At 34.4% G+C, this 12189-nt stretch overlaps 2 protein-coding genes across 3 annotated transcripts; both read left to right on the top strand.

Annotated features, from left to right (window-relative positions):
- Positions 931–8238, top strand: LOC109362775. The gene is made up of 12 exons (XM_019608794.1): positions 931–2425; positions 2535–2669; positions 2779–2923; positions 3787–4086; positions 4453–4678; positions 4875–5041; positions 5129–5239; positions 5485–5536; positions 5676–5782; positions 5869–5997; positions 6165–6254; positions 6688–8238. The coding sequence occupies exons 1-12, from the start codon at positions 1089–1091 to the stop codon at positions 7246–7248; spliced, it is 3360 nt and encodes a 1119-aa protein (XP_019464339.1). The 5' UTR covers positions 931–1088; the 3' UTR covers positions 7249–8238.
- On the top strand, positions 8846–11411 carry LOC109362776 (VQ motif-containing protein 31-like). Of its 2 annotated transcripts, none has more exons than XM_019608797.1 (3): positions 8846–9285; positions 9375–9646; positions 10720–11411. In XM_019608797.1, exon 3 carries the CDS (start codon positions 10736–10738, stop codon positions 11306–11308), a length of 573 nt encoding a protein of 190 aa, XP_019464342.1. In that variant the 5' UTR covers positions 8846–9285; positions 9375–9646; positions 10720–10735; the 3' UTR covers positions 11309–11411. The 2 variants fall into 2 exon arrangements, with proteins under 2 accessions (XP_019464342.1, XP_019464341.1); XM_019608796.1 differs by having other exon boundaries at positions 9369–9646.

The following is a 12189-nucleotide window of genomic DNA, read 5'->3' as shown; positions in this document are numbered from 1 at the left end:
TCCATGTAATATAAATTTGCTAATTATCACAAAAATTATCCAATCTTAAGTAATATAATATGATACATATCAAAGTTAATAAAAAATATAATACATATGAAGGCAATATCACATATTTATACACACTTGATTAAGACAATATCCTATTTAAATTGATTTGGAAAATTGAATAAAATAAAACGTGGGCCAACAGACGGATCTAGCCCATCAGGTGCAATCTCACATTGAGATGAACTGTACTTTTAGTTGGTATTTGGGCCAAAATAATATTAGTCTTTTAGTTCATGAAATTGGAGATTGAAATTGAAATTAAGCTTAGAATTATATTATTTTGAATTTAGAATTAAAAATTTAAAAACTAATTTCAATAAATTACAATATAGTATAGTTAAGTTATTATCTATTATTAGTCTAAAAAATGAGTAGGTGATATAATTAGGAAATGTCACAAACATCACTACGACAAGTGATTATTGTTATCATAATCATACTTACATAATCACTTTTTGATCATCGCTATTATTATCATCCTTAAGTTATCATTAGTTTATTACTACCATCATACTTTACCACCCTTATTCCTATTTAGTACTGTTATCATTCGCACAATCATATGTCATCATTATTGTCACTATCATCGCATTATCATTGTTATCACTGAATTACAATATACATGCTAAAATAAAATTAAGGTTGTCGATATTACATTTCATGGTCAACATAGCCTTTAAATTTGGAATTAAAAATTCTAACTTTTAATTTATGTTGAATTAAATAGATTGTCATTAGACTAATCTTACACTTTATCACCCATAATTTTTGTTGTATGATGAAGCAACCGCATTTTTTTTCACACTCCCGATTTAGGACTTCATCTAGTAACTTATTGAGTTTGGACGAATTTAAAATATAATCGGCCAATCTTTAACCAATTATGTTCTAACTTGATTCAAAATCACCAAAATGAAAACACTATTTTGAATTCCAATTTATCAAACAGTTACGGCCATAACTTTTGACGCCATAGTTGTAACATTTTCCCTCTCAATTTTCCCTTTCATCTATTCTTCAATCCAATTCAATCCACCATGATCCATTCTCTTTCCAATTCCGAACCCGATTCCACTTTTCCCCCAAACAAGAGACAGAGGAAAACCACTACAGTTACCATCGATCTTAAACCCTTAGATTTGCCTCTGTTTCCGTCATCCACAACCAACGACGCCGTTTCAACCCACCACTCTATCATCCTCCACTCCAACCACCCCTACACGATCGGACGCTCAACCCGCCACTGCGATTTTGTCTTCTCCGATCGCCACGTCAGCAAGCGTCACTGTCAGCTTCTCCTTGACGCTTCCCTCAACAAACTCTACATCCTAAACGGTGTTTTGTTACCCCAAAACGACTCTGCTGAATGCGTCGTTTATGAGTTCAGGAAAAGGGTCATGTTGCCGTTTAACCGTGGCAGTTATGGCCATGGTGTCGCGTTTCGAGAATCTTCCAATGGGGTTTTTGTGAATGGCGTTGAAATAAGAAAGGGAATGGCTTCAGAGGTGTCAATTGGTGATAAGGTTTCGCTGGTTTGTGGAAATGAAGATGGTTCGTGTTGTGCCCAGGATCGGAAAATTGGGTTTGTTGTTCAAAGAATTGATTTTGATTTTGAAATGAATGATTTAACATTATCGGGGCATTCCCAAGGGAAAAGGAACAAAAGGGTTTTTGCTGTGTCAAGATACGAGAGAATTTTTGGAAGGACAAATTTTCTTTTGGATAGGTGCCGTGAGATTTTGCTTAGTGATGATCCTATATCTTGTGTTATGCGTGCTGTTTCAGAAATAGAAACTGGTAGATTCTGTGTTGACGGTGAAGTGCAGTCTAAGTTACCGCGAAGGGTTAAGAGCTCTTTGATTGAAGATAAACGTACTGGTCTAGTTCAGTCTAGTTCGGCCATACTTCATCAAAATAAAGTGATGCTTTTGGAGCCCGAATATGCTGTTCAGGGCGATTTTTGTGGAGAAGGGAATGTGGGAGATGTTTGTGGGAATGATGTTGTTGTAAGTAATGGTATGGTTCAGTCTTGTTCAACCTTGTTTTGTGAAAATAAAGATATGGCTTTGGAGGCAAAATGCGACAAGGGTGTTTTTTGCGGAGAAGGAAATGGTGTTCTTCATGAGAATCCGGATTTGCTGCTGTTAGATTCTGTAAGGGAGGATGATCTTCCTTTTGGTAGGAACAAGCAGGAAAAACAGTCCGGAGGTGATTTTTACCCATCTCCTGGGAAGAATTTTTATCTGAATCGCCTTGAATTTATGGACCATGGTTCCTCCGGACTTCGTCCTTCCATATCTCTCCCCGAACTTCTCTATCCTATTGAAAGCATTTCAAGGATGTTTATTGCATCATTTACAACTGACATAAAATGGTGTGATTACCTAAATCTTTTCAATGTATTAATTTCCTTCTGAAATACTAGTTGTTTTTGGCTTATTACTTGCGTTTTTTTCCGGATCCTAACTGAGGTGCGTTGTTAGGTTTTTGACATATTGCAAGATTCCTTTTCATCTGCCAGTTACAATAGCTTGTCATAACACTCAGAGATGTTGGAGTTCAAGACTTGATGATAGGGTATTTGTGCCTTACAAGGATTACCCTAACCTTGTTGTAGTGTGAGTATTTTCTTTTAAGAGGGAGAAATATGTGAAACCTAATTTGTGCCATCGCCATATGCTACTTGATTTCTCCTCTTTGTTAATGTACTTCTTCATTGGCTATTAGGTATCCTCCATTTCCTGAATCTATAGCATTTAGTAATAACCGCAAGAGACATGGGATTGCTTGCCATCATCCAAAGTTGATTGTTGTGCAAAGAAGAGATAGTATTCGAGTTATCATTACATCTGCAAATTTGGTGGAAAAACAGGTATTCTATTAGCCAAACTCAGTTATCAATATTAATGGATAACAATCATCTTAAAAATCAATGAGCAAAATATTGCTTTCGTGATTTACAATTGATTACAATGTTTATTTAGACATCCAATGCCTATTGTATTCATAGGTATGATTTTGCTTCTAGTTTAGGACTTCCAGTGAAGTAAAGCGGTTCTTGTTACACTGACTGTCCTGTAACTTCATTATTGACATCATATTGTTTATTGCACATTTTCTGTCATATTAATTACTGTATATACTTGGGTGGAAACCCATTGGTATAATTGAATTGAAGTACTTGACAGAAAAAGAGTTGCTTGGTAGTACTCACATTCTAGGAAATCCTCTTTATAAAGAAAACCCTAATTGCTAGTCGTTACCATGTCAATTTTGCGATATCCATCTCAAGTATGTCCTCTACATTGTTAGCCATGCCCTAATCATGTATCCAATGATTTAGGGTATTACATTGACTGAGCCTGTTTGATTAATCATCTTGAATTATAGATATATTTATGATTTTATAAAGAGAGATGCCATTTGACAATAATTGTATATCCAAAAATATTATGCAACTTAACTGAACCAATCAAGTGAGATAGAGAAAAAAGTTATTGGAGCCACTACACGTTAATAAGTTTTTATTCATATGATATTTCATGTATAACCTTTATATGGTTTAGCATTTCTCTTATAAATGTATAGATAAAAGACACAGGCTACAATTGCCTTTTTTTCCAGAGTACAAATTTGAAGCTTATAGTAGCAACATTTAATACTACTATCACACTGATAGAAGGTTAATATCTATGTTTATTAACATACAGAAACTATTGACTTATGCCTATGTAGTGGAACAGTGTCACTAATACTATATGGTGGCAAGATTTCCCTAACGTCACGTCAGCTGACTTTGCATCACTTTTCCCAAAAACTGATGATGGTGATTTTCGTAAAGACCCAAAATGTGATTTTGCTTCTCAGTTGGCTGGGTTTATGGCATCTCTCATTATTGATGTACCCAGCCAGGCCCACTGGATAGCTCAGTTGACAAAATATGACTTTGGAGGTGCAGAAGGACATCTTGTTGCATCAGTACCTGGAGTTCACTTTAATGGAACTGTTATGCCAGAGTCTGTACAAGCCTTGCCTGTAAGTACTCATACATGTCATTCATTTGTTGCCAATTAATTTATGTGCTCATTGACTGCCCTAGCCACTGCCCCCATAGTGTTCTTTTTGGATATAAACTTCATATTTTTAGTGCTTTTCAATATTTGAACACTACACACACCTTGCTTGGTAAAAAGGTTTACCCTAAAACCTGACTTGTTTGTGGCTAAAGCGGCGCTATAGAATATCTGTGTTTTTCTATGGATTCCAGTACAAATCATAATGTCAACCATGTAAATATTTGGTGGCTTTTGCCTAAAGTTGTTTCTATTTTGGATTCTTTGACTGCAAAGTTATACTCCTTTTGAGGTTAATTGCTGTTCATTTTGGTCATCTGGTGTGAAGTCTCTTGGTTCAGTTGTGACATCTGTGGTTGGTTTGAGCCATCTTTTCCGCTCTGCAGCAGACTCAAACAATGGAAGACTAAAAGCACTGGCTTCTTTCCTTGGAAAGTCTAGTACGGATTCTTTTGGGAGGTTGGAGATTACGTTACGAAGAAATTTCAACGTGCCTGCTGATGAAAATGCTGTTAGCATTCTTGTTCACAACCCTGATGGAACTTCAGAGGGAGGTAAAACCTACATTTGCTTGGGAATTCTTTTTGCATTGTGTATATTGGGTTCCTCCCCTAATTTTTTTTATGTTTTTTCAAATTTAATTTCTATTTTCATGGCTTTTTTATGCTTTTTGAATTATGGGTAGTAGTTAGATTTTTCAACCTGCCAGTTACCTAAATGATATCTCTTTCTTTTTGTTCCTTCCTATAGATTATGTTCAACTTGGTTTTCTGCCTAGAAATGTCGCAAAATGGGTTTCTCCTCTTTGGGATGCTGGATTCTTCATGTTTTCTGGATTTGTTTGTCCAAAAGAAGCCCTTGCAGTTGCCTTAGGAGAAAACTGCACGAAAGTACTACTTATTCTAAATGTGTCAAAGGTTTGTTGGATGTCTATTCTATAGAATTACCTGTTAGTTTTGATGCATATATGTAACTTATATTTATGCAATTTTATGCACATCCAGGGGCAACAATTTCGAGATATATCAAAGATGATGCAATCCGAACACATTGTTGCGTTTTCCTCACTCATTGCTTCAATCCGAAGATGTTATGGCCTTTGGAGGTTGCAAGAGGTATATGACATCAAACCAGGAAGATCTTTTTGCATTGACATCCAGCAGCAGCTATTCCTAATGCGTTTTATCTGTTAAATTGAAATAGGTTAACTGACTATAATGTTGGAACTGGGATTCTATTTGATCTCTTTTGTAGTTTTATTAAAAAGCATGCTTGCATATGAATGATGTTTCTGCTAAAATAACTTTTTAATGATCCATATTTTTATCAGCATTTTGTTGTTGTTTTGTTTTGGTAATAGGTTCTAAATCAGTATAGATGGCCTGAATCATTATCATCTGACATTATATATGGTAAGCACACTTTCTGAATATTATTTATTTTGGAGTACAATGCCGACCCTGTTCTGTTACAAGTCAATGCCAGCAAGCTGTGCTTATTCTTTTTCCATCCTTTTGGACTATATTGTTTGATACCTTTCCTATCCATCAGGTGCATCTTCTATTGGTTCTATCAATTCAAAATTTCTTGCTGCATTTTCGGTTGCTGCTGGGAAGAAATCAATGCAACATTTTGATTCAGAAGAGTCTGATCCTGAAGTAATTTAAAGGCCTTTGCTTTTCCATGATTTATTCATTGAAATTTTGTTTGTTATGAATTAAGTATTTTAATGATGCTTTGACAGTGGGGCTGCTGGAATGCTAGGGAAGAATTGAAGAATCCGTCTGTTAGGATCATTTTCCCCACTATTGAAAGAGTGAAGAGCGCATATAATGGGATTTTACCTTCTAGACATGTTCTTTGCTTCTCAGAGGTAATGAATTTCTTATCAGCCGTGAATGAATAAAGTTGGAGATTGTGTCTTGGAATACTTATGTTTATATTTTTTTTCCTATAAGGGAGATTCCTCTGGTACCCTTTATTTTTATGATGGCGCTGGTGACCTTGGTAATGTAAAACTAATTCTCCACTTTTGAACAGAGAACTTGGCAAAGGTTGAAAACATTAGATATACTTCATGATGCCATCCCTCATCCCCCGGATAGAATAGGGCATCCAATGCATACCAAGGTAATTATATACTAATTTATGCTTATGTGCTCCTATTTTTTGATGATTTAATGTTTATGGAAAATATAATCACATAAAAGCTAGTTTCTGTGTGTATTCTTGTCATGCTATATGAATAAGGTCCCTTGTGTTGATGAATGTCGTTGAGTTTGAGAGGGTCAGTGTCTCTCTCCTTTTTGTGTCTTGTCTTTTCCTATCTCTAACTTTTATTGAGAAATTGTCAAAACTTGTCTTGTTTTTTATACTTACGCCAACAAGATGAGTTCATACATATGGTTCTGTCACATGTTACTTTTATAACCTGTGTGCCATTTGCTGTTTTTTATTTGGATTGGCATGAGTGATTTAGCTTCTCAGTTACTAAACATGTGTTTAACTTTCCTCTACACCACAAATTTTTATTGAGTGCTTTTATGGAAATTGTCTTGCTCAGGTGTTACAGAGACGCTTCTGGTCTAGGAGGGATGCACATTCCTTCGGTTGGGTATACTGTGGGTCTCATAATTTTAGTGCAGCTGCCTGGGGGCGACAAATTTCAAATCCATTTGGTACAAAAGCCGATGGACCTCAAAAAATCGACCCTTCTATGAATTCTGGGCTTCACATTTGCAATTATGAACTTGGGATTATTTTTACTTTTCCTCCTACAGAAAACGATTGTTCTAAAGTTAAAAGTACAAAATTAGATGATATAATTCTGCCATTTGTTGTGCCTGCTCCTAAATATGGATCTAGAGATAGACCAGCTACAATGCAGGCTATGAGGGAAGTGATAGCTGAGCTTGCTGAGCGAGAGATGGAGAAACTTGCAGAAGAAGAATTGATGGAAGACCTTCTTGAGGAAGAGGAAGAAATGGAATCAGCCAATTATGTTGGAGAGGAGAAAGAAGATGAAGAAATAGATGCAACCAATTATGTTGGAGAGGAGAAGGAAGATGAGAAGGCATATGCTGAGATGCTTTGGAGTCAGGTTGATTCTTCCCAGAGCAGCTGAACTGTTGCAAAAAGCAATACTTGGTGCAGGAAACAGTGATGATGGAGCTGTAAACAGGAGTCCCTGAAACACCAATGTTAACGTCAAATGAAGATTACGAAAGGCATGTTGACTGTATTGATGCAGTGGTGGCTTTCAAACTCACATAAATGATGGCAATTATCCAACTTGGAAGGAAGTGAATGCTTATCCTGAGATATTGGGATTCAGGAGCATAGCTGTTGGCCTCATGTCTAAAGAAAATAATTCCTAGAACACCAGCCTGAGACTGAGGCAAGTTGACAAGTTGAATTTAGATTGGAAGCAGAAAGTGAAATTTTCGACTTCCCGTTTCAGTCTCTTTTAGGCATGGCTGATTACTGGTATCACTTTCTTGCTTGGCTCTCAATTCTAGTTGCTTCCGGTGGCTTGTCGCCTGGTATCCACCTCTAAACAGGCAGGGGCTTTGTTAACCCCGTGTTGACAGGAGTTGGTGATCTAATATACATGACTGGCAAATGTGTTATGGGTTTTTCTGCATGTACCATAACCGGCTCATATTCGGGGTATCAAGGGGGCATTGTAATAGACAATGTCAAAATAATGCTGAATAGCAATCGTGAACCCCGATAATTGCATGGTACATGTGAGGAAGCAGCCTGTAATGAGAAGGCAATCTTTATCAACGAGTATATAACTAATTTATATGGGCTGTCCACATATATAGAAGGTTTCCCAGGTTTGCCAAATTATTCATTATAGGTGTTGCCAAATCCTAGAGCAGGTGGTATTGATTTATATAGCTTTACTGGTGCTGTATTCGGTGGAGACTCATTTCATGACAGCACTGTATGACATTCTATGAAGTCTGAATCATACTTGCATTTTGGTCAACTAGAAACCCCCACAATTTTGTTGTTCTATGTGGAAACTAATCACCTCTTGGTCATATTTTGTTTTTTTCCCTTAACATTTATGTGTAGTTACCAAACTTTTCTCCAAAAAAGATGGTAAGTGAGTGGATCCAAATTCATCCATACATGTTTCCCTAGTTCAGCCAGTGTGTTGGGTATGTACTGGTCTGTCGCAAAGAAAATCATGTAATAATAATATAAAAACTGACGTATTTGATAGAATCTGATAATCAGTGAAATCCTGGTTGTGTTGCTTCTATTTTTTTTGTGATTCAATAATATTGATCAATTTTGAATGGTATAATTATTTTTAAAGAGATAAAATATGTGTGCTTGTTATTGATTTTACTTTATGATGTATACCTTCATTTTTTCTTTTTTTTAATTTGCTGCCAAGTTCCTCTCGAATGAAGCAACATGAAATATGATGTTCACGCAACCAGACAGAAGATATTTTAGCCTTACCTCAATAGTGGGATGCTTTTGTAATGAAGAAAATAAAACGTGATACAACGTCTGATATGACATATTGCTTGCCTATAGTATAATTCTGTGGGTAAATTATTTTGGGATAGAGTTGAAATTAGTTTGATTTTTAAAAAGGATTGCTGACATTGTTTACCAAAAATAAAATAGCTGACATTAACAGTCTATTTGTTCACAAATCATGAGATTGAGAGACTAAATTGGTGTAGTTTTCTATTATGATTGAGAATGATATATTAGAATAATGTCAACTCTTTATAGTTTGACGGACAAATTGATATTTTTGTCTTCTATTTGAAAAATTAAATTAATGTTTATTATTTTTTACCAAACAAACTATTAATCTTATGACTTATCTTTCAAAAGGCTTAAAATGAAAAATTATTACGACAAACTAGTAAACTTAGATGAACTATTTCTATAGGTGAGTTACCACATAATTGTGGTTCTGAATTACCTTGTAATCTGTTTAAGGTAAATTTTGGAGTGTAGAATATCCCAAATAAATAGTTCAAACTTCAAAGAGATGGTGCTTATTTTTGTGCCTTCAAAATCTCAAACAGACACAATTGAGACTTGTTTCTACATCATGGCCTTTTATCTTCACATTCTCATTCATGGTCTTTGGTCAAGAGTCAAGACCATTATCTTAAAAAAGGTAATAATCCTCAACTTGTCTCTCTCTTTAGAATAGCTTATTTCCTTAAAATCTTAGTTAACCCAATCCTCTTTTTTTGGCAGTAACAGGATGGAAAGTGGTATGGTCCATTTGCCCTTTACAACAGAAAGTTGATATGTCAAAGCTAAAAGGAAGGACTGCTTTTTGAGGTCACAGATTCTTTGTCCTAACTGGCTTTTAACCTTGTACCAGAAAATCCTTAACTACACTTACTTCCCTTTTCTATCTTTTTATTCTCCCCTTTCCTTTTCTTTCTTAACTTATTTTCTTCCTTTCCCTTTGGATATTGAGGTGCAAAAAAAGCAACAGCATTTGCTTGAGTTCCATCAAACCACCTTAGGTAGGCAAATATAACTTTTTTTGTTATATCATATGGTTTCAGTTCATGCTATATTGAATTGTAAGATACTGCATCTTTATATTTCCCTTGAATGACATATAATAGAAAGAAGGAATGACTACATATTGGTTCTCATTGCATATTTGTGTTAGTTTCTTCTTAACTCATCCTTGTGATTTAATGCTCAAATTTACATCAAGTATGCTATCAAAATTAAGAGAAATGGAGGACCAACTTTTTTTCAGGTCAAATTCTGTATCCATCATTAGAATTTGTTCAAACTGTAATAGGATTTCATAGAGCTTTTGCAATTTAAGGAATTCATGACGACTTTAAGATTTGAAACCCTAATCATGATTGAAATTCATTTTGTATCGTTCTCAACTAGCGTTGCATGCTTAAAATATCATTGTATGCATAAAAAAAATTTCAAACAGAAAAATAACATTTTTTGAGGTGAAAAAGGATGACAATTGGTCCTGTATCCCTAGCAAAAATTGTGATTATCAATTTCTGTTAAGTTAAATGAGAGATCAAAATAACAACCACACAAGTCCAGTTTCATGACCTCAATAGTCAAAGAAAAACAGGTAAACCAGGTAATAATATCCAATTGGGCATAACATGTCTAGAGCTGTAAAATATCAGCCACATCCTATTAAAAGAAACACCATAGTTTTACTAATGTTCTTAACTGGTTGGTTCAACAAATGGCCAGAGCATTATTGAGGGACATTTTACAATTTCATGTAATGTAGTTATAAATACATGACATGCTTCAGACAAGACAAATCCATTTTCATTCTAAAGCAAATAATTTGATATTGTGGGGTGATCATGCATCATGTAATTAATTAAGTCTGATTTGTTTAGAATCCTCAGCCACAATACTATAACTTGTTTTGTTTATCTTCTTTTGACACAACTCTTAGCTTGAATGGTTTTTCTTCTTTGCTAAAGTATGTATATAAGGCATGTAGATTGCAAATATATAGGAATCAAGATTAAGTATGTTATGGATCATTCTTATGTCTGATTTCCAATTTGCTAAACTATAATCATGAATGCTGCAGGTTAAGACTGGTGAAAATGGAGAAGCCACCAATCCATGGTGCAACAACTGATTGTAAACCAATAACAACCTTTGTTCACACAAACTCAAGTGCATTCATGGAAGTAGTACAAAGATTAACAAGTCCATCAGAAACCACAGCAACAAAAGAAGCAGATGCAGCAACAACAACAAAGGTTCCTACTCCTACTGTGAAGAGAACAATAACCAAACTACATGAGAGAAGAAAATGCATGAAGCCAAAACTTGAGATAGTAAAACCCAATTTTCAATATAAACCAGGATCAAGTCCAGGAGGATCAAAAAACTCTAGCTTTCCTCCAAGTCCAGGATCAGGATGTTCAAGTCTTCTTCAAAGTCCAACTACTCCTTCAACTATTTTCTCAAGATTAACTCTTCTAGTGGAAGATGAAAAGATAGAAGATTCAGCAATACCTGAACTAAACACTGAAGAAGAAGAGAAAGCTATTAGAGAGAGGAGATTTTATTTGCATCCATCACCAAGGTCTAAACAAGGATTTTCTCAACCACAATTGCTAACTTTGTTTCCCATGGCATCTTCAAATACGATTGACAAAGTTTCATTTTGAAGATCATAAGCTGCTACACTCTTATCTTTAACTATACATGTACTCTCATTTATTGAATGACATTTGCAACGTTTTCCTTCTTCTAATCATTTGCTTAATTTAGTGCTAATTTACCTTTGTTAAAATATATACATTTTACATTAATATTATGTTTATATCATTCCATAAGAAAGTGAGTAATTATTTATATAGAGTTACCACATAANTGATAGAATTATTATCTCAGATTAAAAAATCAAATAAAAACCCGAAACCTTCCTATTTCTAATTCAAACAAGATTATCTTTAGTTATTTATCAAAGAAATAAATACTAACAATTTTCCCTGTTATTTTGGATTTAAAAACACCATGGTAAAAGTAATTATTCAATATCAATTATTATTTTGTATTATTTACTTCTAAAATTTCAACTTTTTTATTAGAGAAACTTTTAAAAAAGTTATTTTTTTGTCTTTTTTATTTATTTTTTGCTAGACAAAATTAAGTGTTAACATACTAAAAAAATTAAAACTTATAATATAGTAAATAGCAAGTCAAACATGTGTATTGACCTCTCGACAAAGCATGAACATAATTTAGTTTAATGAAAGATCTTCGGTTCAAGTTTATAAAAATGTAGTTGTATTAAATATTGGTTGGGAAAACTTTATCTCCCACAAGATTTATTTCACTGTAACAAAATTTGCTCCTATAAAAAGATACATGTTGTTTAACCAACAAAAAACACTAAAATATAAGGCATAATAAATATATAATTCTATCCTTGTTCACAAGATATTCATTTACCTTGAAATCAAAGGTTGTATACACTAAAACAGTCTCCCGTTGTTAATTTGATCGCGACAATTTGCCGATATAAAAATTAAAATCAGCGCCAATC

This window comes from Lupinus angustifolius, chromosome LG12, assembly GCF_001865875.1.
Source record: "Lupinus angustifolius cultivar Tanjil chromosome LG12, LupAngTanjil_v1.0, whole genome shotgun sequence".
In the NCBI taxonomy this organism is placed as follows: Eukaryota; Viridiplantae; Streptophyta; class Magnoliopsida; order Fabales; family Fabaceae; genus Lupinus; species Lupinus angustifolius.
The sequence above is the reverse complement of the archived record's forward strand: the minus strand, read 5'-3'. Positions and strand labels throughout refer to the sequence as shown.